At 49.2% G+C, this 23,562-nt stretch overlaps 1 protein-coding gene across 14 annotated transcripts in view; it reads right to left on the bottom strand.

Moving 5' to 3' along the window:
• Positions 1–204: 204 nt before the first annotated feature.
• AOPEP (aminopeptidase O (putative)) overlaps positions 205–23,562 on the bottom strand; it is a 369,731-nt gene continuing 346,373 nt past the window's right edge. For 10 of the 14 annotated variants that reach the window (XM_024251889.3, XM_063714294.1, XM_024251891.3 and 7 more), the window contains 2 exons: positions 8,015–8,101; positions 205–677 (listed from right to left, as the gene is read on the bottom strand). In XM_024251889.3, coding sequence (XP_024107657.3) covers positions 417–677; positions 8,015–8,101 — 348 coding nt within the window. In that variant the 3' untranslated portion in view covers positions 205–416. Of the gene's footprint in view, positions 6,216–8,014; positions 8,102–23,562 lie in introns of all 14 variants that reach the window. The other 4 variants (XM_063714296.1, XM_063714303.1, XM_054520275.2 and 1 more) reach the window with 1 other exon arrangement.

Genomic DNA, 23,562 nt, shown 5'->3' with positions numbered 1-23,562 from the left:
CTACAGGCGCCCACCACCACGCCCGCCTAATTTTTTGTATTTTAGTAGAGACGGGGTTTCACCATGTTGGCCAGGATGGTCTCGATCTCCTGACCTCATGATCCACCCGCCTCGGCCTCCCAAAGTGCTGGGATTATAGGCATGAGCCACCACACCTGACCTTTATTATTTTTAAACAGTATGAAATTTAGAAGCAAACACGTATACAAAAAAAATCCATTACATTTATTAATAATATATCTTAGATTCTCATCCCGTTCTTTTAAATGGTGCCCACTGGTCTTGTACAGAGGAGCTGTGTGACTTTCTGGAATTATAGAAATATCCACATCCAGCCATGTGCTGAGCACACCAATGTAAAATGTTCAGCAGGTTTTCCAATGTCTCTTGGATATATTTAATCATCTGTGCAGAACTCAAAATCCCATAGCAGCTTCACTCCAGATCCACGGCAGGAGGCGGCCTCCAGGGAGGGAGGCTGCATTTACGAGAATCTGCCTTTTGTGTGTGCCTGGCTGGGACCAGCCTCTGGGAAAGAGAAGCACCAAGACGTGAACAGGGCTGTGGGCCGATGGCTTTAGCAGCCACATAATCCCTCCTTTGATGTCCAGGGTCAGTTCGAGCCTGGTCCCCCAGGCTAGGAGGAGACGAATGAAAGAATCTCGCTGTGGTCTTTCCTGCAAAGGAAACAGCAGTAACACTGATTACCCAGTCACCAGGAGGAATTCTTGTGAGCGCGCACCTCTGTGTGCCTTTGCTCTCCACTTTCAAGAGAGGACTTTAATCACAGGACAAGGAGGAGACCCAGGCCCATTTCACAGTCTCGGGGACGGGTCACAGCAAGCCGTGTGATGCTGGCCTGCTCACACGTGGCCGTGACACCAGCAGGCTGTACTCAGGCTTTGCGTACACAACAGCTGCTAGGAGTACTCATTTCAGACCCGCACCCACCCTAACTGCTCTCAGAAGTCTCAGCTCACCTCGCCGTGGGAGAGCTGGGCCCTGCCTCCCTTACACATGGGGGCAAATGCCCCCCTGCTGGCACTGTGTCCCGCCTTCAGGCTTGGGAGCTCTTAACTTTCTGCCAACAGGGTTTTCCGAGTCTACAAATCCCCACGCCGCAGGAGCACATACAGATGACTGGCACCGTGCTGCCGCCGGGCCGGGGTGGACGCGGGCCTGTCTGCCGCGAGTGGGAGCCCCAGCTCTCCTGAGCCTCGGGCACTTACAGACACGAAGGCTTTTTGCTCAAGGGCTCGACTCCTGTTCCTGCTGAACTGAGCCAGTGTGTAAAATGAGAACTGATATCAGCTCAGTAGGCACCGGAGGGCGGGTCCAATCGACAGCCCGGAGAAGCAGCACCTCAGCTGGGAGCTCCGTGGGCACCGTCCGCTGGCGCAGGAGACACAGAGGCCTGGACTGCAAATACAAGAGAGAGTTCACCGCGCCCAGAACAACAGGAGCTCCTCCGAAAGCCCCGCCCCGCCCCGCTCACAGCCATGAGCCACCACATGATTTCACTCAATTTAGGTGATGCATTTGGTTTTAGTTTTTTGTAAGAAGAATTTTTGCAACTTTCAATACATTTGACCTTTCAGACAGACGTCCGATTAGTGGATGTTTCTGTGGACAGACTTAAGGACTCAGTACATGGCTAGCATTCCCGGCAGGAGACAGTGCATCCTTGGGGCCAAGTGGTCTCTCATCCTCCAGGATCGCGCTCTGTACCCAAGCTGACTGTGCAGCAGCGGCCGGCCCATCAGCAACAGCCTCTGCCCCAGCGGCTCCAACTTAACTGTCCCCATCTCACCTTCTCTTCAGGTGCAGAACTTAGCCACTGTGAACAAAGCGGAAACCAATCACTGTTCACCAATCAGCTAAGCTCTGCACCTTGTTAGAGAGGTCATCGCTGGGCATAAATAAAGGGACGGTGACCGGTGAGCATCTTCCTCAGCTGGTGGCTTCTTTTGTTTCCAGAGAAGAGCTACGAGATGCACCTGTTCTCCAATCTGCAGTGAGCGCGACCACGGTTTCTGGAGGAGCAGCCAAGGTCGTGGTTGCGTGGTAATCCCTGGCAATGTGATTTTAATCTTAAGTCACAAATCAGCATGCCAGGAACCCAAGCAGCCAGAGCACCTGAGAGCAGTGCCGCCCTGTGCTGTCTGCACGCACCGGGCTTCCGCAGAAGGACGCCGGCGACGCTGCCGCCTTCACGCCTGTTATGCTAGCAAACAGATGGAGTTTCTGTTTGTTGTTCGTTAAGCTGGCATCCTAGAGGTATAATTTTTTGAATCAAAGGGACTCCAGAGATGACCATAAAAATGCCAGTGCAGCTTTGGAACTGAAGAAAAATGCAGGGACTGGCCATGCGACACACCCAATTGCTAAAGGCAGCTGTCCTTGCTATTAGTTTACTGCCTCTAACCCTTGGGGACAAGATCCCTTCTCTCCAGGCAGATTCTAGCTGCCCTGGGAAGCCTTTGGGGACTCTCAAGTCAGGAGGTCCCCCTGCTGGAAAGGGCCCTGGGAGCAATCCTGGCCACTGTTCCTCATGGGGACTGGTTGGGGGGCAGGCTTGCAACCCCTGGATGCATCTGGAGGGGTGGGGACAGGATCGAAGATGTTGGGGAGGGGGAAAGGGGAGACTTGTGACCAAGATGACTCCTTTGCCTACCTGGGCAAAAATTCCCCATAAAGAGTGGCGAGGGGTGTGCCCTGCAGTGCTGCTCCAAAACCTGCACCAAAGGGAATGATGAAAGGACTAGCTGGCCTTGTAGTTTCACACACTTTAACACGAACGCCACGAAATAACAAAATGAAAGAGAAACACCATTTACACTGATTACTATTATGAGGCTGGCAGTGAGGTAAGTGCGCAGTCTGTGTGCCGCCGGCCCATCCTGGAGGGGAACCGGGTCATGTCTGCAGCAGGCGTTTCACTACGAGGCGCTCAGTCCCGTTTCCCTTTCCTGGCACACATGGTTCCTGACTCTTCTGGAAGAATATGATCATGCTTCGGAAAAATTTTTTATTTCTTTTCATGAGTTCTTTCAGATAAATAAGCTACTTAAACACGTTACACAGAAATGGTTTTCATAAGCACAAAACATTAGAAGAAAACTCAATGTTCAAAACTGAGTGAAGAATATCAACACCAAATATTCAATATCCATTAAAAATTATAGAGAAGCTATAACATGAAAAATGCTTCAGATTTGATAAAGTGTTTTTAAAGATACAAAATTAGACAGCCCCTATTATCATATAAAACACTGAAGAAAAACAGAGCAGACACAGAAATGATGATGATTGTTAGAGAAAAAAAATCTCACAGCTGTCCTAACAAAACCTTATGTACTGCTGCTAGGTTGCTTTAATAGTGTAGAAACCCATACTGAGCAACTAACTGCTAGGAAGTAAATCTAACAGGTTAATTCCAGGCACAATTAACAGAGGAAGTGATTTAAATAATCTAGGACTCACTCCAATAGAAGCCAGAGGAGAAATTCCGCTCCAACACAACAAAGCAAAAAGTAGGACCCGCCCTCAAGACACAGTGTCATGGAGGCCATATGCCACGTGTGCTGCATGCGCTGTGTGCGCGGCGTGTGCCGCGGGTGCTCTATGTGGTGCATGCGCTGTGTGCGCCACGTGTGCTGTGTGTGGTGCATGTGCTGTGTGCGCCACATGTGCTCTGGGTGGTGCGTGCGCCGTGTGTGCTGTGTGCGCTGTGTGTGCCACAGGTGCTCTGTGTGGTGTGCGCGCTGTGTGTGGTGTGTGTGCTGCATGCAGTGTGTGTGCTACGTGTGGTGCACGTGCTGTGTGCGCTGCGTGTGCCGCAGGTGCTCTGTGTGGTGCATGTGCTGTGTGTGCCACGTGTGCTCTGTGTGGTGCGTGCGCTGGGTGTGCTGCGTGTGCTCTGTGTGTGCCGCAGGTGCTCCGTGTGGTGCACGCCCTGTGTGTGGTGTGTGTGCTGCATGCAGTGTGCGCGCTACGTGTGGTGCATGTGCTGTGTGTGCTGCATGTGCTGCGGGTGCTCTATGTGGTGCATGCGCTGTATGTGCTATGTGTGCTGTGTGTGTTGCGTGTGCTGTGCGCTGCGTGTGCTCTGCGTGGTGCGTGCACTGTGTGTGATGTGTGCGCCATGTGTGCTGCGTGTGCTGTGTGCTTTGTGTGCTCTGTGTGGTGCGTGCGCTGTGTGGTGTGTGTGCCACGTGTGCTCTGTGTGGTGCATGTGCTGTGTGGTGTGTGTGCCACGTGTGCTCTGTGTGGTGTGTGCGGTGTGTGGTGTGTGTGCTGTGTGTGCCACGTGTGCTCTGTGTGGTGCGTGTGCTGTATGTGGTGTGTGTGCTGTATGTGCCGCGGGTGCTCTGTGTGTGGTGTGTGTGCCATGTGTGCTCTGTGTGGTGCGTGCGCGTGTGCTGCGTGTGCCCTGTGTGGCGTGTGCGCTGTGTGCTGTGGGTGCTCCAGGTGCTCCGGGTGCTCTGTGTGGTGCGTGCAGTGTGTGTGCTGTGTGTGCCGTGTATGCTCTGTATATGCTGTGTTTGCCGTGGGTGCTGTGTGTGTGCTGCGTGGGCCGCATGTGCTCTGTGTGGTGCGTGTGCTGTGTGTGCTACGGGTGCTCTGTGTGCTGTGTGTGCTACGGGTGCTCTGTGTGCTGTGTGTGCTACGGGTGCTCTGTGTGCTGCGTGTGCTACGGGTGCTCTGTGTGCTGCACGTACCGCATGTGCTCTGTAGTGCGTGCGCTGTATGTGGTGTGTGTGCTGTGTGACCCGCGGGTGCTGTGTGGTGCGTGCGCTGTGTGTGGTGTGTGTGCCGTGTGTGCTCTGCGTGGTGCGTGCGCTGTGTGCTGTGTGTGCTGCAGGTGTTGTGTGGTGCGTGCACTTTGTGTGGTGTGTGTGCTGCATGTGCCACGTGCGTTGTGTGCTACGTTTGGTGCATGCGCTATGTGTGGTGTGTGTGCTGCGGGTGCTGTGTGTGGTGCATGCACTGTGTGTGGTGTGTGTGCTGCATGCAGTGTGCGCTACGTGTGGTGCATGTGCTGTGTGTGCTGCATGTGCTGTGTGGTGTGTGCGCTGCGTGTGCCGCGTGTGCTCTGCGTGGTGCGTGCACTGACTGTGTGCTGCGGGTGCTCCAGGTGCTCTGTGAGCTGTGTGGTGTGTGTGCCGCGTATGCTCTGCGTGGTGCGTGCGCTGTGTGCTGCGGGTGCTCCCGGTGCTGTGTGTGGTGTGTGTGCTATGTGTGCCGCATGAGCTGTGCGTGATGTGTGTGCTGTGTGTGCTCTGCATGGTGCGTGCACTGTGTGCTGCATGTGCTCTGTGTGATGTGTGCGCTGTGTGTGGTGTGCGTGCTGCGTGTGCCACATGTGCTCTGCGTGGTATGTGTGCTGTGTGTGCTGCGGGTGCTCTGTGTGGTGCATGTGCTGTGTGTGCCGCGTGTGCTCTGTGTGCCGTGTGTGCTGTGTGGTGCGTCCACTGTGTGGTGTGCGTGTGCTGCATGCAGTGTGTGTGCTATGTGTGGTGCATGTGCTGTGTGTGCTGCGTGTGCCTGGAGAGCCTCCTGCCAGCCCATGACCAGGTGTGGACAGCCCAAGGAACCTCCAATTCACACATGGCTAGAAGACAACATCTGCTTGCAGAAGCTAGGCTTTGGAGTCACACGCCGCTTAAACTCGTGTGTCAGCCGTGACCTTGAAGACTGGACCAGCGCTTCTGCCAGGCTTCCCATTCCATCTCTAAACCTACTCAAGATGTTCCCCCACAATTTTTGTTCCTACAGATTATAAAACCTGAAGTGGCCAAAATAGTGCCAAGGAGTGCCGCTGTGCCTCCAGGTGGACAGTCTCTGCTTCCCGGTGACTGCCACAGCCAGGCAAGGTGCTCCAGGGACCCTGGGCTCCCATACCAGCCCAGCACCCACTTGGCCAGCTACTCTCCAGGCCCCGGGTCAGGGAGCCGACTATTGATGCTGCGGGTAGTCTTGGCTAACTATTCGGCTTACTGATTTAGTTGGCTCCTAAGAGGAGTATCTGGTTAGAACTAAATGACACAAAGGAAAGGGAGAGAATCACCTCGTTAAAATAACATTTCGGCCACCACCTGGGCTGAGGACCTATCCATCTGCTCCTTGGTCCACTCGAAGCACCTGCGGGCGAGCTGCTGCTGTCTGGCGTCCTCACTCACCATCAGCTCCCCATAGAGGTACACACCCATGGCCTGCAGGGCACAGAGGCCAAAGGGCATCAGGCGAAGGCGTGGGCACCCACACACACGCACACATGAGCTCAGTCTGTGCTTGTTCCACACACACTTGCTGGTCTAGAAATTGCAAAGACCCCAGAGAAGACAGAGGCCGTGGGCTGACTGTGCTTTTGGAAGCCGCAGTCTGCAATCCCTGTCTCCTCCTTGTTCTCCAAACCCCAAGGAATCCTCAGCTCCCAATTCTCTACACAGACTCTGACGATTTCACTGGTGACAGAACGATGAGCAGGCATTCCCACCATGATGGCTGTGTCAGGAACGCTCTGAACAGACAGAGATGGTTCCCAGAATTACCACGCAGAGAGCCTGTGTGGCATTACAGAGACACGGGACTCCTGCCCCGCAAAGTGTGTCCCTAGGAGTAGCTGGTCTGAGCTCACCCAGGAAGTCCTTCACCTGCCAGGGAAGCAAAGAGCACAGCAGGCAGCAGCCGCGGCAGAGACACATCACGATGCCCACAGAGACGCCCGCCCCGCCCACCCCGCCCGTGCCCTTTCCTCCACAGCCCTGCACCGCAGCCCACACCGGCTCTGCTGCTTGGGAACGATGCCGCAAACACTCACATCTGCATTTTTCCTGTATTTTTAAAATAGCCAAGGATGTTCTAGGAGACCCAAGGGCCCCTCTGGATCTGCCTACTCACTTGTGCCAGGCTTAGTTATGCCATGAGTTACATTCCGCTGGAGCAAACTAAAAGGGTCTCAAAGACATCGCAAGAGCAAAACTTCGTAGTTAAGGGTTCAAAAGTGCTTTCCCAAAAAAGCCCAGACATGGTGATCCTTATTTGTCAAAGATCACAATTCTAAATATACTGCAGTGAATTCTGGTCTTTAGAATAGACCTTAAAGTTGCTCTTAAATTTTGTCCTTCTTATACTCCTGTATGTTTTTCCAGACACCTCTTGCTCTGCTGTGCAAATGTGACATTTCTTCTGGTACAAAGGCATGTACTTTTCTTTGTGGGAATAATGAAGCCTCAGGCCTCACTGGCTGGCTGTCCTCCACACTGAGACCCTATCAAAAGTCCTTTTGTTTGCCTCACTCCCACTCTCCACCCCAGCTGGAAGGCAGCTCCATGCTGTCACCCACAGTGCTTGACAGGCCATTCATTCAGAGGCAGAGGGGGTGGAGAGTGGAGAAATGGGGAAGGCGTGGGAGGCTGTGACGTGTTACAGGACACACCTGTTGGTGACCTGACACACTGCGGACATCAGAGGCGGCCGATGAAGGTCTCCCCAGATCCGCTCCCGCATGCACACTGCCTGTGAGCTCCTAGGAAGGTGACTGCTGTCCCTGGTGAACAGTGAGAAAAGCTCTCACAGGAAGGAAACCTGCCTAGCACAGCATGGCAGGTGCAGGTACAGACCGAGACTGTCCCGTCGGGGCTCTCCCAGTTTGACTTGCACTGTACTTTAAATGAGAGCCACTGAAATCAGGGATCTACCCCACAGCGTCACCAAGGGACATGCATGGCCTAGCAGGTGCTGGAGATGCCGTGAAGTGTGAGCACGCAGCATCGAATGACATGTGGGCCACAAGGCGGCATTAAAGGTGCTCAACCCAATCCTTCAAAGACACTGAGAGAGGAAAAAAGCAGCTCAGAAGAATCAGTGTTAGGCAAGATCCCACCAGTCCTTAAGAATCTCTAACAGATTTAACTATTTGTTATGAAAGAGATACTGAGAATGTGGATTCCTGTGTGAAGTGCAGGGACAGCCTTTACAGAATCCCCATCTGCTGAAAGATGACACCTACCTGATCCTCCTGAAGGAACCTCTCCACACTTTTGTAGGCTTTCGTGAACTTGTGTTTAACAATGAGTTCACACCACCGATGGCGAACCTGGAGGAACAAGAGAGAGCCCAGTGAGCGACAAGCAGGCAGGCATCCCAGCCCACCGGGCCCAGTGACGGGCAGCCTCTGTATTCCGGAAAGCTGTGCTCTCAAATGGGCTGGCATTGTTGACACACTTAGTTTTACATTTTCTTTTAGTATTTTTTTTTACTTTTTATTTTCTTTGAAACAGAGACTCGCTCTGTCACCCAGGCTGGAGTGCAGTGGCGCGATCTGGCTCACTGCAACCTCTGCCTCCCGGGTTCAAGCAATTCTCCTGCCTCAGCCTCCCAAGTAGCTGGGATTACAGACGCCTGCCATCACACCCCGCTAATTTTTGTAGAGACGAGGTTTCACTATGTTGGCCAGGCTGGTCTCGATCTCCTCACCTCGTGATCCGCCCGCCCCAGCCTCTCAAAAGTGCTGGGATTACAGGCGTGAGCCACTGTGCAGTCAGTTTACTTTTTAAAGAAAGAAACCACAGTGCTAATTAGGGCTGTCGGTCAACTTTAGAGAGAAAAGCAGGTGTTTCTGTTGGGTGTTTCACTGTTTTAAACATGATCTTGCAAGATGACAGATAATAAACGCAAAGCATAACTAGGAAATTCAATGCACATTCCGACCAGGCTGCTGGTGTTCCTTCCTCAGGGTGCTGTGAGTGAGGGTTCCCTTTCAAACCACCACTCCTTAAGTTCCTGCAGCAGATTTGGCTCAGTGCTGATTTGTAACAAACACAGTTAAGAGGCGGAGACACTACTCTCTAATTCCCCGAGAAAGAGGCAGAGCACCCTTCTGAGAGTCTGGAGAAGGAGTAAGCCCAGGACACCCCTGAAGTGGATAGTTCCTGCTGTGTAGCCACATGTGTGTAGGTTTGCACAACATTGAAAACAGACAAGCTAAAGGTGGATGCTGTTCTTTTAAAAGATACACTTTATTAAAAGTTCACCTGCAGGAATTCGGAAGGAACCCCCACTCCCACCCTCTTCGAATCTCCAGACACAGTGGAAGAGTCCGATGCCAGCCCTGGCCGCCCTCTGGACACAGGCAGAACCACCTGCGCAAGGTATTCCCCACATCCCGGAGCAGGCGGCATCGCTTGGTGCTGCAGGCACATGCTCTACAAGAAGATTCACCTACCATTTGTTTTTCAGAATCCAGTCCCCTGCCTTTTTCTACTGTATCAAAGCGCTCTCAGTTATACCAAGTTGACCATTTTATACTCCATTACTGAATCAACATCAGCCATATATGGAAGTGATTATGTGCTTTTTAGAAGAGCCTCCTTCTATCACGCCTTGTTTTTACTGACTGTGAAAGAGGGAGATACTCTATAGTAATATATTTGCGGCAATAATAAAATGTAAGCAATGTCAACATTTTGGCGAGGGCCCCTGTAAATGACATCATTATCCACTGACCTAGCTGGATCTCTCCTTTAATCTACTGTAAATAGGTTTACATGAAAACAGTTAAGATTGAAGGACAGAAACCAATCTTTTGGGAAGAATCCTTCCCCCAGGCCACAGTGCCCTCTGAGAATGGGTGTTAACTCAGGAATTCCACTGGGCGGCCCTGGGCTCGCAGGCAGCCAGGCCCTTTGAAGTGCAGAAGCGGCATGCCTCTGGGAGGGGCTGATAGCCTCTGCCCTCAGAGCAAAAGGGAAGGAGGCTGGGACGGCAAAATCTTTCCACCTTCAACAAAATGTGCTTTCCTGTACAGCCAACAGAAATTAACGACAAGAAAGAGTCCCTCCACAATACAAGAAAGAGTCCCTCCACCTCCCCAACAGAAAGAACAAGTGACCAGAGCTCAAAGAAGTTAGCTCACCATCCCATGCCAGAGGAAGCCGCTAGAAGAAACTGCGCCCAGCTGTGGAGAACCCAAACTGCCCGCTGGACGCCTCCATCCCTCATCTCTCTTCCAACTCACAGCCACCTAAATGTGCCACCAAACTGCCAGGTCCACACACCAGCAGAGGTGTCATCTGCTGCGAGCTTTGTGAAGATGGGCACCAGCTCCCCAAGGCTGAAGGGTCTTGTAGGCAAGCTGGTGTGGTCTGGCGAGATGGCCACATATGGATGGGAGCGACAGCTGGGGACAGGAGCTGCTGCTCTGAGACTTAGGGAAAGAGCCTATTTTCTTAACTGCACAAAAGAAACCCTACTTGTGCCAGCTTTTAGGGAGGGTCCTGTGCGTGGGACCTGTCGGCTTCTAAGTGTTCTTTAAGTGTTTTAACAACCAACGCTTGTCTGATCTGACCACACCACACTTTTGGCAATGACTGTTGTCACTCTAAAACTTAGAGGACATTATACAATTTAGATCTGATTGTGAGAATGGACGGTTTTGCCTCTCCTTTTCTTTCTGTGCTTTCCTTCATCTTATTTACACACACAGAAACAACGAAGCATAAACTGGGGCTTATTTCCTAGTAGAACAGGGTCCTCGGTGGGGGCCGGAGGCAGCGGCAGCCCACAGCTAGTGCAGGTCCAGATGGCGGGTGGAAGAGGCTCTTTCACTGCGGATCTGAAGTCAGTATTTCCACTTTTCTTACTGTTAGAAATAGTTTACTGTCAAGATTAATAAGAGACCCAGGCTTCTGACCCCTGGAGGCTAACAGCATCCAGGAAGGACGGACCAAGCCCAGTCTCCCACCCCCACTCCCTTTCCCACCCCATCAAGAGAAGATAAAAACAACAAGTCTTTTCATTATAAAGAGCTAAGTGTATGTCAATATTTCGGCGACAGGATGCTGAGAAGACATCACAGAAATGCTGCGCGAGGCTGGGCAGGCCAGATAGTTCCTGCTCACGCGCAGTCTTCACTTTTCTTCGTTCCTTTGAGAAACAAAGAAAATCCTTATTTTTATCCCCCAAACTCTCAAGGACCCACAATTCGCACGCCATTCGTCACCACAGGGAGTGGGGATGACATCAGTCTCCCTTAAGCCCAGCAGTATTTCCAAAGGAGCCCTGACAGAGTATCTGTCTCCAGACTACCAAGGGGCTTCAAGGTCGTGAAAGATGTTCTGCCCTCCTCCTGCATCAAGTTCCTCCACAGCTGAGAAAGCAGGGAAGCCCTACGGGCCAGAGAGGTGGGGCCACAGAATTCCACAGCATGCCACCAGAGGACAGCTGTCCAGTCTAGAGTCTGCTCTTATTTCTTAGTTTATTAACGAGGGTGGTCAATGTGTCTTTCTGTAATTTCCTCAGTCAGAATAAAAATAAACAGGGACAGCGCACGCTCCCAGGACGGTGCCTGGCACCAGTGGGCACTCCTCACTGTCTCTTCTGGTTGCCAGCCACCCCACAGCATCCTGGCGGGGAGACCGGCCTCCCTGTGGACCCAGGCAGTTGTCTTCTCTGCACAATTAGGAAGGCGTTTGCTTTTCAGAGGTGAAAGCCACACTTCCTGGCTGCCTCTCTGCTCCCACCCTGTCTGGGAGCCGGGGCAGTGCTGGAGGCTGGCCCAGGCTCCCCCAGAGCCACAGCACTGTGCTGTCCCGTGCCTAGGAAAGCAGATGCTGGCAGGAGGAACACATAACCCAGGCTCCTGGGGACAGCCAGCTGTGGCCGCCTGCCACAAAGGACACAGAGGACCGTCTGCAGGGGAGCAGCTGTGAGGGTCAGAGGGACCTACTAAGAGATAGTGTCCCCTCCCCCTCTCCTCCCCAGGCCTGGAAGGCGGCAGGAGAAGAACCTGATCAGACCCTTCCCCAGCCACAAGCTACCCCCACAAGCCTAGACCTGCGCTGGAGATCTGAACTTTAAATCTGAAATTATGATAAGGGCTTGGCTCCCCAGGAGACTGGACAAAGTCCAGCTGGGGATAGGGATGGGAGAAAAATGTAACTGTTTCATTTTAGACCCAATCAAATGGAGACTGATCAGCAAATGAATCACACCCCAAAACAAGTCAATTTCTATTTCTCAGCTTTTTAGAATCCTTTTTTCTAGATTAATATACAAAATATGGTAAGGTCTTCCCCTCATCCCTGTCCCCAGAGACTGCCTTCAGTCCCTACTGTGGAGGTGGCCACTGGGCCAGTGTGTTTTACACACACACAATGTATTTTTCCTTTTCCTCCTAACAAAGATAACTTCATGGATTGCATTCCTCTGTACCCTCATAAAAATATATATTTACTTTATATAATTACATTGATATTTAATAGGATATCTTGACTTATGATTCCCATGAGTGCAGGAAGAGATTCCCCATTCCTTGTATTAATGGTTGCAGGGTAGTCTATGATACTACAAATAATTCTAAGATTAGCGAGACCCTGACAGATAGACACAGTTTACATCCTAACAGTAAAGACTGAAAACCACCTCTGATGCAATGAAACACAAGGTGTGGGTCATCCGGTGCCCTGAGGGTATCTGTCTGCAACTTCCTAGATGTGGGGTGTCCAGATCAGTGTGTACATCTTCACTTTGAGAGGCTGCTAAATTGCCTTCCATGAGGGTGTAGCAATGTACACTCCTGCCAAAATCGATGTGAGACCCCACCTTCCTGTACCATCACCACCACTGAATTACCAAACTTTTGATAAGTGACAAATGGTGTCCATGAGGTCCTTTAGTTTTTAATTAAGAGAGAACTTGAGGAAGGGACTAATTAGAAAGGTGGGGACAGTATTATGGACACCAGCCAGGTACGGTGAAGTACCAGAGACCATGGAAGCAGTAGCTACCCACCGGCCTGAAGAGGTGGGAGGCTATCTCTGGAACAGAGAGAGCTAGAGGCCTGGGAGGGGCTGCCAGCCTGCAGAAGGAGCGGGAGAGCCCCCATCCCCATCAGAGCGGCTTAGGCATTCTATTACCAGTTGAGTATGGCTGCTTTTTCTTTTTTTGTTTGTTTGAGGAAGGGTGTCGTTCGGTCATCCAGGTTGCAGTAGCTCACCACAGACTCCACCTCCCAGGCTCAAGCGATCCTCTGGCCTCAGCCTCCCAAGTAGCTAGGACTACAGGAATGTACCACCACATCCAGCTAATTTTTTTAAATTACTTTTTGCAGAAATGGGGTCTCTTATTGTTGCCCATGCTAGGCTCAAACTCCTGGGCTCAAGCCATCCTCCCACCTTAAGCTTCCCAAAGTGTTGGGATTATAGGTGTGAGCCACCATGCCCAAGCATTTTTTTCATGTGCATAAAATCCTTTCTAGTAACTGTCTAATCATATTCTTTACCATGTTTTTCCTATTGGATCACTGGCTTTTTCTAGTTAATCTGGTGAGTGTTTTTGAGTACTAGGGAAATTAGCTCATCTTTGATGAAACTGCAGCTTTTTCCAGGTTTGTCAATCTGTCTGACTTTATTCATGGTGGTTTTGCTTGTATTTCTTAATTGCATACAGTTATCTGGCTTCTCAGTTCTCTTCATTTATGTTTAATGTTTCATGGGTACATATGCCAAAAGTAATCAAATGGTACACTTCAAATATTCACATTTTATTATATTTCTATTGCCAATATAGTTGAAAAATTTAATGACCTTTAAAACTGTGATTAAAATTCATCAAGTCACTCCAAATCCACGCCAGGAATCACCTGAGAGCCTAGAGTCAGCACGTATTTCAGCCCTACACAGACCCAGACCCCAGACCCTGACCAAAGGGACGAGGGGGGAAAATGATGAAGTAGGTGTGGGAGGGAAGGAAAGTGGGCAAGTAGAGAAAGAACAAGATGGCAGAAGGGAAACAGGAAGAGGGCACGGAGAAGTGAGAACAGAGCTGCCCGTGGCAGTGAGCACAGGGTCCTGGACACTTGCAGCACCCGCACCTCTGCCCTGGGTGCCAGCCTCTCAAGCACCCAACACCTCACCTATCAAGGACGTGCTCATCTCTTCCCTCTGCCGCTGCCGGTGCTGACGCTGGGCAGCAGACAAGCAGGTGGCCTGGGAGGGGGAAGAGCAGGTGCGGCCTGGGCCTGGCTGGCCTCCTGACCTGCCGGAAGTGGGCGAGAGCTCACATATGAAATAAATCAGCACAGCTCTCGCAAGAAGAAGGGGCATCTGGGTCTCTGGATCCTTTCCATGTCATCACAGTGAAGTTGACTTTTGCACAACACACAGGTGTGCACCCCTGAATGCTTTAGTCCAATAAAAATTACTTTGGACATCTGCTGTTCAAAGTGTTCTGCTTATGGGACATGCTCAGCAGAAACAATGAGAATGCTGCCCTCACTTAGCGTACAGGTGGGGGTAACACAGAGGTGCGATTTACACTGTTGGAAAGAGATTCAGCACTTCCCGGGTTTCCAAAGCCTCCATGAACACAGGGTAATGACAGCAAAGATTTCAGCATTCTCCTAAGAGTGCTCCACACGACTGGTTCTTTGAGGTTGGGTGCAGGTGGGAAGGTCTTGGAATCTAGGGTGGGAAGAATGCAGGGCAGGTATGTGGACGCCAATTCACATCAGGCACATATCTGGCAGTAGAGAATTAAAATCCTCAAGGAACCCAAGTAATGGTTCCAGGATTGTGGACCCTACCCCACTGACAGACTGCCACAGGGAGGGCGGGGTATGTCTGTGGTACAGGCCTGAGCCACCTAGGAGGCCTGAGCAGACACGCAATCTGGGTATCCAAAAAGCACGTGGAAGGAAGCACACACACAGGCACTGGCTATGAGGATGGGGCTCACTGATTCCAAGCACATTCATGGCAGCCAACTGCATGACAGGCACTGGGAAATGGTGCGGGGCAGAGTGATGGTCAGTACAAACACGTATGCATATTTATGTGTGCATGCGTATCCACAAATGTGTATATGTAGAACATATAGACACGCACTGAAATCAAAGTGTTATTTCCCAACGTTTTCCTTTACTACACGCAATGCAGTCTGGTATTTTTATTGTTTTTTGAGACCGAGTCTCACTCTGTTGCCAAGTTGGAGTACAGTGGCGCGATCTCGGCTCACTGCAACCTCTGCCTCCCGGGTTCAAGCGATTCTCCTGCCTCAGCCTCCCGAGTAGCTGGCAACACAGACATGTGCCACCACGCCTGGCTAATTTTTTTGTATTTTTAGTAGAGATGGGGTTTCACCATGTTCGCCAGGCTGGTCTTGAACTCCTGACCTCAAATGGTCCACCCACCTCAGCCTCCTAAAGTGGTGGCATTACAGATGTGAGCCACTGCGCCCGGCCTGCTGGGATTACAGGTGTGAGCCACTGTGCCCGGCCTGCTGGGATTACAGATGTGAGCCACCGCGCCCCGCTTGCTGGGATTACAGGCAGGAGCCACCGCGCCGGCCTCTTCTTTCCTTTTTTAAAATGCTGGCTGGTGACCTACTAGATGGATTTCATGACCCACTGTCTTGACTCCCGGACAGTGTGAAAACCTACATACAAGCTCGGCTTCCAGAGCCCGATGCTCCAGGCTGGACCCTTGTCGGCTCAGGCAAGCTGCTCTAACCAGGCCCCACTCCAGCTCCAGCTCCCCGAGATGGGGGTTAGAAGAGCGTCAACATGCAGGGAGGGCCACAGACAGGCTGGGCTGGCATGAGGTAGGAGGTAGGAACCACATGGCTGAGGAAGAGCCTGGGCCAGGTCAGAGACTTGCAGCAGGAGAGCAGAGGGAGCAGGGGAGTCCCAGGAGTAGTAAGGGCCTGGGAAGAGCTACAGCTTTTCAGGCCGTCTCCTGGGAGGGAGATCCAGGGACAGGCACCTGGGAATCTTGCAAACCATTTGTAAAGATGGCTCCCTTAGCCTTGCTCCAGCCTCAGCCCCAGCCCGACTCCACTTCTGCCTTTACAGGAAACTTATCACACACTACCTAAGAGGTTCCATGGAGCTGAACTCCGGAAGGCTCAGAAACACAGTGGAGGGGGAAGCCTGCTCTTCTGACTTCCTGCAATGCTAGAAAAATGGCACATGCCTAGGAGGGCCATTTAGAAACCACATCTTGGATTTGGGACACAGGTCCCGTGACAACGGGCATGTCTATGATATAACCATAATTTTAACTAGGATATGGTAAAGGGGCCTCCCCCTTACTGGATTGCTTTTTTCTTGGAAATAGGAAAGCTGCTGAAGCTTCCTCACAACTTGAACCACTCTAATCTCTTTTTTAAAATAATATTTTTTAAGACAGAGTCTCACTCTGTTGCTCAGTCTGGAGTGCAATGGCATGATCATGGCACACTGCAGCTTCCAAATCCTGGGATCAAGTGATCCTCCCACCTCAGCCTCCCCAGTAGCTGGGACTACAGGTGCGTACCACTATGCCTGGGTAAGAGTGGGACCCTGTCTCTATAAAAAATACAAAAACTCCTGGGCTCAAGTGATCCCGCCTCAGCCTCCCAAAGTGCTGGGATTACAAACATGAGCCTGGCCCCTAATCTCTTTTTAACCCAAGATATCTTCATGTGTCCAGAACCAGATTCCTAGTAAACTCCAGAAGAGAGGCTGGCAAATTTTTTCCTTCAAGAGCCAGATGTTGAGCACTTTTGGCCTTTTGGTCAAAGCAGCCTTAGACAACATGTAAATACGTGGGCATGGCACGGCTGCCTTTGGATAAAACGTTATTTACAAGAACAGGCAGTGGGCTGCACAGGCTCAGGCTGGGGTTGGCTGATCCTTGCTCTAGAATGGGTGCCCAAGCTATGGCTCCCAGAGCACAGCATACACAGTGGTGTACTGGTGTTCACCCCCCAACATCCACCAACATGATGTCACTGAACACAGAGATGAGGCAAAAGGTGAACAGCGGCCCCATGAGTGGGTTTCGGCCAGCTTTAGCACGGCCCCACCAGAAAATCAGAGGTGCTCCTTAATGCTGGTCCTGACACCCTGGGCCTTATTCCTCCCTCTGCAGGTCAAATTCATCTGTACAAGGAAACACGGTCTGGCATTCATCTTGAATCAGACTCATTAAAAAGGGGCACTGTGTCTTTAGAGTACCCCAATACTGGAGACAGAGTCTGAAAACCAGTGTCTTACAGAAAAATTACTCTGCCTGAAAAATAAACATCATCCACGAGGGCCTGAGCAGACATGGCTACAGGCACAAGACAGAGCAGATGAGCTCTAAGAACTCAGCCAGTATACCCAACTTGGTTCCGAGAGCTGCGGTGCCACCACCAAAAACCATCAAGACCAAAGACAGGAACGGCCTCATTGTCTCTTCCACGGCAATCCTGGAGCCAGGATTCAGTTTGGTGCATGCTCCTCACCATGCTTAGAAAAGCACGTATGGCTCCTTTTGGTAGCTGCTTTCCTTGCTTTATTTTTAAACATTTAAAAATTATAAGCAGATGACTATACACAAATACGGAACCCAATGTACATGAAATTCTAGCCATTCATGTCAAATTCACTTTTGATCTTTCCAACAGCAACAATTGATAGATATATATTCAGCATCCCAAATTCAAAAATCCAAAATCTGAAATGCTCCAGTGAGCATTCTGTGGGCGGGGGGGGCAGGGGGAGAGTCATGTCAGCACTCAAAAAGTTTGGGATTTTGAAGCGTTTCAGAGTTTGGGTTTTCAGATTTGGGAAACAACCAGTTAAGTATACTACAAATATCCTAATAACTGAAAAAAATCTGAAATCTGAAACATTTCTGGTTTCAAGCATCTTGGATAAGGAAGACTTGACCTGTATATTACTTTGGGTTTTTCCTTCTCTCTGTCTGCCACTGTTGCATTTACTGGCATGGTGCCCTTCTGTTAATAAACTACAGCTCACTGTCTTTCCATCTTCTGATGACACTACAAAGTCTCAAGTGTGTCCTAGTAGCCTTTAGCCTTTTAACAAGCAAGCTATGCTGGGGCCAGCAGACGGGGGGTACAAGGAAATCTGCTGTGACACTAGATGGCATTGCTGTGGCCACAGCTCATCCGGCAGACCCAGGTTCACTTGAGTGATCTGACGCATCCACATCTCCTAGCTCACATCTGCAGCCCAGAGATCAGCTCCCAGTGTGCCCCCACCGGCCACTCTCAGAGTTGGGCTTGCAGCCTTTCCAGCTCCCACTGCTCTCTGCACTGCTGTGTCCTTCTCCGCTAGTCTGATGTATTTATTTACAGTATCATGCAAGTTTGGGGCGTGCATGGGCCTCTGGGCCATCTTTGGGCCTGTCGCAATGCCCAGCACATAGTACATGCTTGATAAATGCTTCTGAGTAAATGTACCACTTGAAAACTTGGAATGCTTTTCAGCTACTCTGAAATTATAATGCACAGTTAGAGGCTATAAAATGCTTTGAAGAATGCCACCAGTCCTATTTATAACAGGAAGCACTCCCCTTTCTTTTTAGTCCTTTTTATTTTCAAATTTACTGTTGAAGAAGGAAAAAAAAATCTGTCCAGGGAACATGATCTGGGAAGCCCATTAAACCTCATTTAGAGTTCCATTTTATTTCTGTAAACAGAAAGACCAGGGCTCATGGCTTTTCTAAGTTAATAAGTCTACCCTGCAATAAACAAACCTGCTTTGTCAATTTGTGTCCTTAAATTAGATTTAACTTGACTTTACAGTGGGCTGACTGGCTGGTAAGGGGGGGCCTCTGCAGAGTACCCACAGGGCAGACGGCATTCCAGTGGGGGACTGCCCCTGGGGGCTTCTGGACGGGTGGAGGCTGTCTACCTGCTCAGTCCCATGGAAAGAGGAAAAGAACCTTTCACTGTGTGGTGATCACATCAGGGCTGTCCACATTTGTGTTTTCATTCTTTTCTTTTCTCTCTCACCTTTTCTGCTCCTTATTTCTGAAGGGCTACAATCTGAATGTGATTTTTTAAACTAAAGGAAATTAAAAGTTACTTTATTTGCTGCCACAAAGCCAGGTTAGTAAATTCCTAGGCACAGGGTTAAGAGGACAAATGAAGCATTGGAGGCTCTTACCACCCTTGCTGGAGTCAATTCCTACAGTTCTTGTCTACACCTTAACTGGTTAGGGCTAAAGCAGCAGCATTGTGCAAAATGGGGGTCATCTCAACTGCTACCATCACACTTGACATGCACATGGAGATCATGGTGAGGGTCAAGTGTGATGACAAACATCAAATACTGATGTCAAATACAAACGTCAAGTATGATAAAAGAGGCAACCTTGCTTCACTTGTGTGGTCTTAGACAAATCTTAACTACTTTTGAAAACTTGGAATGCTTCTTATTTTCCTCCAAATAGGCTCTTTTATTTAATAACATTGGTGCTATTAAAGGCTCCAAAAAGTACAACATGGGAGCCCATGTGGGGTTCACTTTGAAATACGGCACAGTTTGCCTTCCTTCCATACTGAGACTGCTCATCCCTTCCTTCCATACTAAGACTCTCATTGAATAGCTATCCATCTCAATATGTAATTCTGAAATTAGAAAATAATATGCCCTACCTTCTTTCTTCAATTTGTTAACATGTAACTCACAGCCTTTGCTGAACGGGACTTTTACTGCTGGCAGAAACAGTGACCATGGTTACCTCCTCTGATAAGCCCTGCAGACACTTGTCCCCTTCCCTCACTTTCCCTGGAGGTGAATTCAGCCTGGAGGGCCTCCCCAAGTCTGAGGGATGGCTGACTCTCTCCCATCACCTTGCTGTGTCAGACATGAAATCCAGGTAACATCATTCTCCAGCAAGTAAGTCAATTGGGCATTGAGGATAAAATGGTGACTAAAACAGATAAGCACTTGCCTTCTAGGAGCTTACAGTTCAGTAGGAAGTTTAAGAAAAATCCAGTAAACCAGCAAGTGTAGACTCGTGTTGGTGACAAAAGCCACGAAAGGGTGCATGAGGCAACAGGGAGTGAACAGGGCTGCGGCCGGAGCGCAGTCACAGAAAGCTCCCTAAGAAGGGCCATGCACACTGAGGCCTAAAAAAGGAAAAGAAACCCACCACTCAAAGGGGGCATCATGAGCCCCGCCAATTTCTAGCCATATCACGTTTTACTCCATGAAAGAAACTCAGCCTTCCCTCCCCTTCTCTTCTCAGTGGCTATTTCTTCTGATACCCTTCTGTTCAAGAGCTAGAGAAACAGCCTTTTAAAAATAAACCCCAGAGACTAAAGAACTAAAACTATACAACTTTTAGGAAAGACTCAGGCATAAATCTTCATGACCCTGGCAATGATTTTCAACAAAACAAAGGAGATACACTGGACTTCATTAAAGTGAAAATTTTTATACCTCAAGGCATATCGTCATATAAGAGTATGTTTTTGCAAACTGTATTTGAGAAGGAACTCGTATCTAGACTATATAAAGAACTATTATAACTCAGTAATACAAAGACAAACCAATTTAAAAATGAGCAAAAGGTTTAACTAGCCCTTTCTCCAAAGAAGATATGCAAATGGTCAGTATGCACATGAACAGATGCTCAACACCATTAGTCAATACGTGAAGAAAAGGAATGACGACAACAGTGGGGTACCAGGTCACATCCAACAGGATGGCTAAAATAAAAAAGACGGACAATAACAACTGCTGGTGGAGGCTGAACCCATACTCACTGCTAGAGAAAATATAAGATGGTTTAGCCACAGCAGAAAACACACAGGCAGTTCCTCAAAAGGTTAAACAAGGGTTATAATCCAGCAACTCTACTCCTAGGAATATATCTAAGAGAAATGAAAGCATATGTCCACACAAAACCTTACACACACATGTTCCTAGCAGCATTATTCACAATAGTTAAAAGTGGAAACACCCTAACTGTCCATCAGCTGATGTGTGGATCAACAAATGCCATCCATCATATGACTCAAAATATTTGGCAATAAAAAGGAATGAAGTAATGATATATGCTACAAAGAAGGATGATCCCCAAAAACATTATGCTAAGTCAAAAGAAGTCAGTCACAGAAGACCAAATATTATATATAATTCCATTTTTGTGAAGGCCCAGAATAGGCATATCTATAGAGACAGAAAAATAAGTGCTTGCCTAGGACTGGGGAGCTAGGGATGACAGCCAAAGGGTACTGGGTTTCTTTTGGGGATGATAAAATGTTCTACAAGTAATTGTGGTGATGGTTGTACAACTCTGTGAATATATTAAAAACTATGAATTGTATACTTTAAAATGGGTGCACTTCATGGTATGTGAATTATAGCTCAAAAAAGTTATTAAAAACAGTTACCCCTCACCCTAAGAGCCAAGTTGAGAAAGGCTGTTTTGGCAAAGGGTACTATTCTATACAGTCTACTCTCGAGAAAAACCACCTGGTGCCCTGAGAGCTGAGGCCATGGGGGAGGGTCAGCTTTGGGCTGCCAGTGGCTGGCTGGTTCCCTCAGTGCCTGGGAACTTCCTGTGCCCAGCCTGGGCATCTGCTTCCACCCATGGATGGGCAAAACCAGGTGGTCTACAGAACACAGTTCCATGTGGTTCAAGGTTGCAGCAAAGCAATATGCAGAGACTGAACAGCCTAAAAATCATTTTTAGTGCCACCCCATGAAGTTTAGCCGATCTCTACTGTGTTTATGTTCTAAATTTCATACCCTGCCATCCACACAAAATTCCACCATTTACACGCAGAGCAGGCCTGGGAACGTGCTTCCGCAAGCTGACTCCGTGCGAGCGGCCTGAACACAAGGGGTAGAGCTCACATCCTATCTGTGCTGTGAGGTTCTCACAGCCTGAAGGCCAGACAGATCCACCTCTCACATCCTGGTGTGCCACAGTTCTACAGAGCAAAGATGGTGTACATGAAAGGCACCAGAAGGCAGAAAAGCCACCTGGAAAGCTATGTTGAGAGCTGTGGCAGAGTGAGCCCTGTATTTCAGGGCATTTAAGGTATACTTTAAATGGGAATATGGCTAAGTTTACAATTGTAAAAAGAGACGGCAATGTTCAAAGAAAGTTGTCTGGTTTTTGGTGTGGATTTCAGAAAAAAAATCCAATACAAAAGTATGTAAACTACTGACTGAGCTGTAAAGAACCCAGAAGCACCAATTAAAGCCCAATGCATTAATTCCACTCAAGAAGCCTTTGGACACAAAATGAATATGAGATGCTGCTGGTTTCCTGGCTATACCGGAAGAAGAGCATCAGGACACTGCTATTTAGACCCCAGAGAATGTGTAAATCTCCATCTCCATCTTTCTGAGAAAATCTATACAGACTGGAGAGCGCCCTATGGAGCAAACGCAGAGGCCCTCACATCTTCAAAGGTGGGTAACAGTGGGCCCGCTGCTGAACCCTGTGCAAACAGCAGACGGCAGGGACACTCTGCAACCAATGGCTTTTCTGATAAAGTCTGGCTGAACCTGTAGCTAAACTAAAATCCACCTATTAAATGCCCTCTCTCTTTAAACAGATAAATGCTAAGCTGACTATTTAAGAAAAATTAGCCAGATTATGCTGTCCATGGCTCACTTCTTTACTTTCATTGCTATAAATTCACAGTAAACAAAACACAATCTTCAGGAACAACACAGGAAATTATTAATCTAAAAAAGAAAGTTCTTTGTGATTTTAGATCAGCTTATTTTTAAAAAAATCCCTTTATCACAGTATAACAGGGGAGATGCTGTTGCAGGCTTTCCACAAGAAAGTTCCAGAGGCACTGAATTGAATAACAGAAAGAAAACCCTAAGAAAGATGTACTGAGAGACAGACCATCCTGACTTTGAAGGAATGTTCTGAAACATCGATTAAATGTTTCATAAACCAAATAAGACAAAGAAAAAATACACAAATAAAACCAGAGTTATATAAGAACTCTATTATTTCTCCTATCACAAAAAGCAGATGGTTTAAAAAGATATGTCTAAAGTAACTAAAGACAATTACCCCAATCCCTTTTTTCAATCTATACCCACCCACCTTTTAAACTCTAGAAAAGGAATAATGTTCTGTCAAACGGACAGCCGTGACCCTCACAAGCATGGTCTCAGCTTTCTAAAAACCTGAAGTCACACTACTCACAGGCCATGTTCTAAAGTTCAGATTCATCGGTATCTGGCCTCTTGATCTGTAACCTAAGGTTGATGGCATCAACAGGCCAGTAAGCCAGACCCCTGTACCTGCAATCATACTGTGAGAAACGGCCTAATGCTGAGTTTCTGTGGGTTGCCAGGTGGAGGTGGCAAGTGTCAACTTGCCCTTTCGGGATCCCGGGGGGACCTGGTTCCTTGTATTTTACCCTATAAAAGCACTTCACTAATTGCACACACTACTCTGACACTCCCCAATGGTGTCCTTTTTCATGTTCAATCTGAAAACCTGCCTTGTAGGGCTCTGTTCCCCAATGGTGCCTCCTGACAATGCTGGATGATGACGTGGTGAGCCAGCTGGCTTAGTAATGAGGCCCTGGATTCACCTGCACCAAGGGCAGCCAGCAGGAGAAGGGGAGGAGAGGAAAAGGGGGCCTGCGTGGGCCCCCTAGACATCACCAAGATGGTGCCGGCGCCTTGGCACTGCTCCTACTCATAAGCCTCGGTGTCCTACGGGGCAGAGGCCTTGGTGCCAGCACTATGGTGGGAGAGGCAGAGCTGGGTGCTGCCCTCACACACCACCATGA

The sequence above is a fragment of the Pongo abelii genome, chromosome 13 (genome assembly GCF_028885655.2).
Source record: "Pongo abelii isolate AG06213 chromosome 13, NHGRI_mPonAbe1-v2.0_pri, whole genome shotgun sequence".
NCBI lineage: Eukaryota > Metazoa > Chordata > Mammalia > Primates > Hominidae > Pongo > Pongo abelii.
This window is presented reverse-complemented; position numbering and strand designations above follow the sequence as displayed.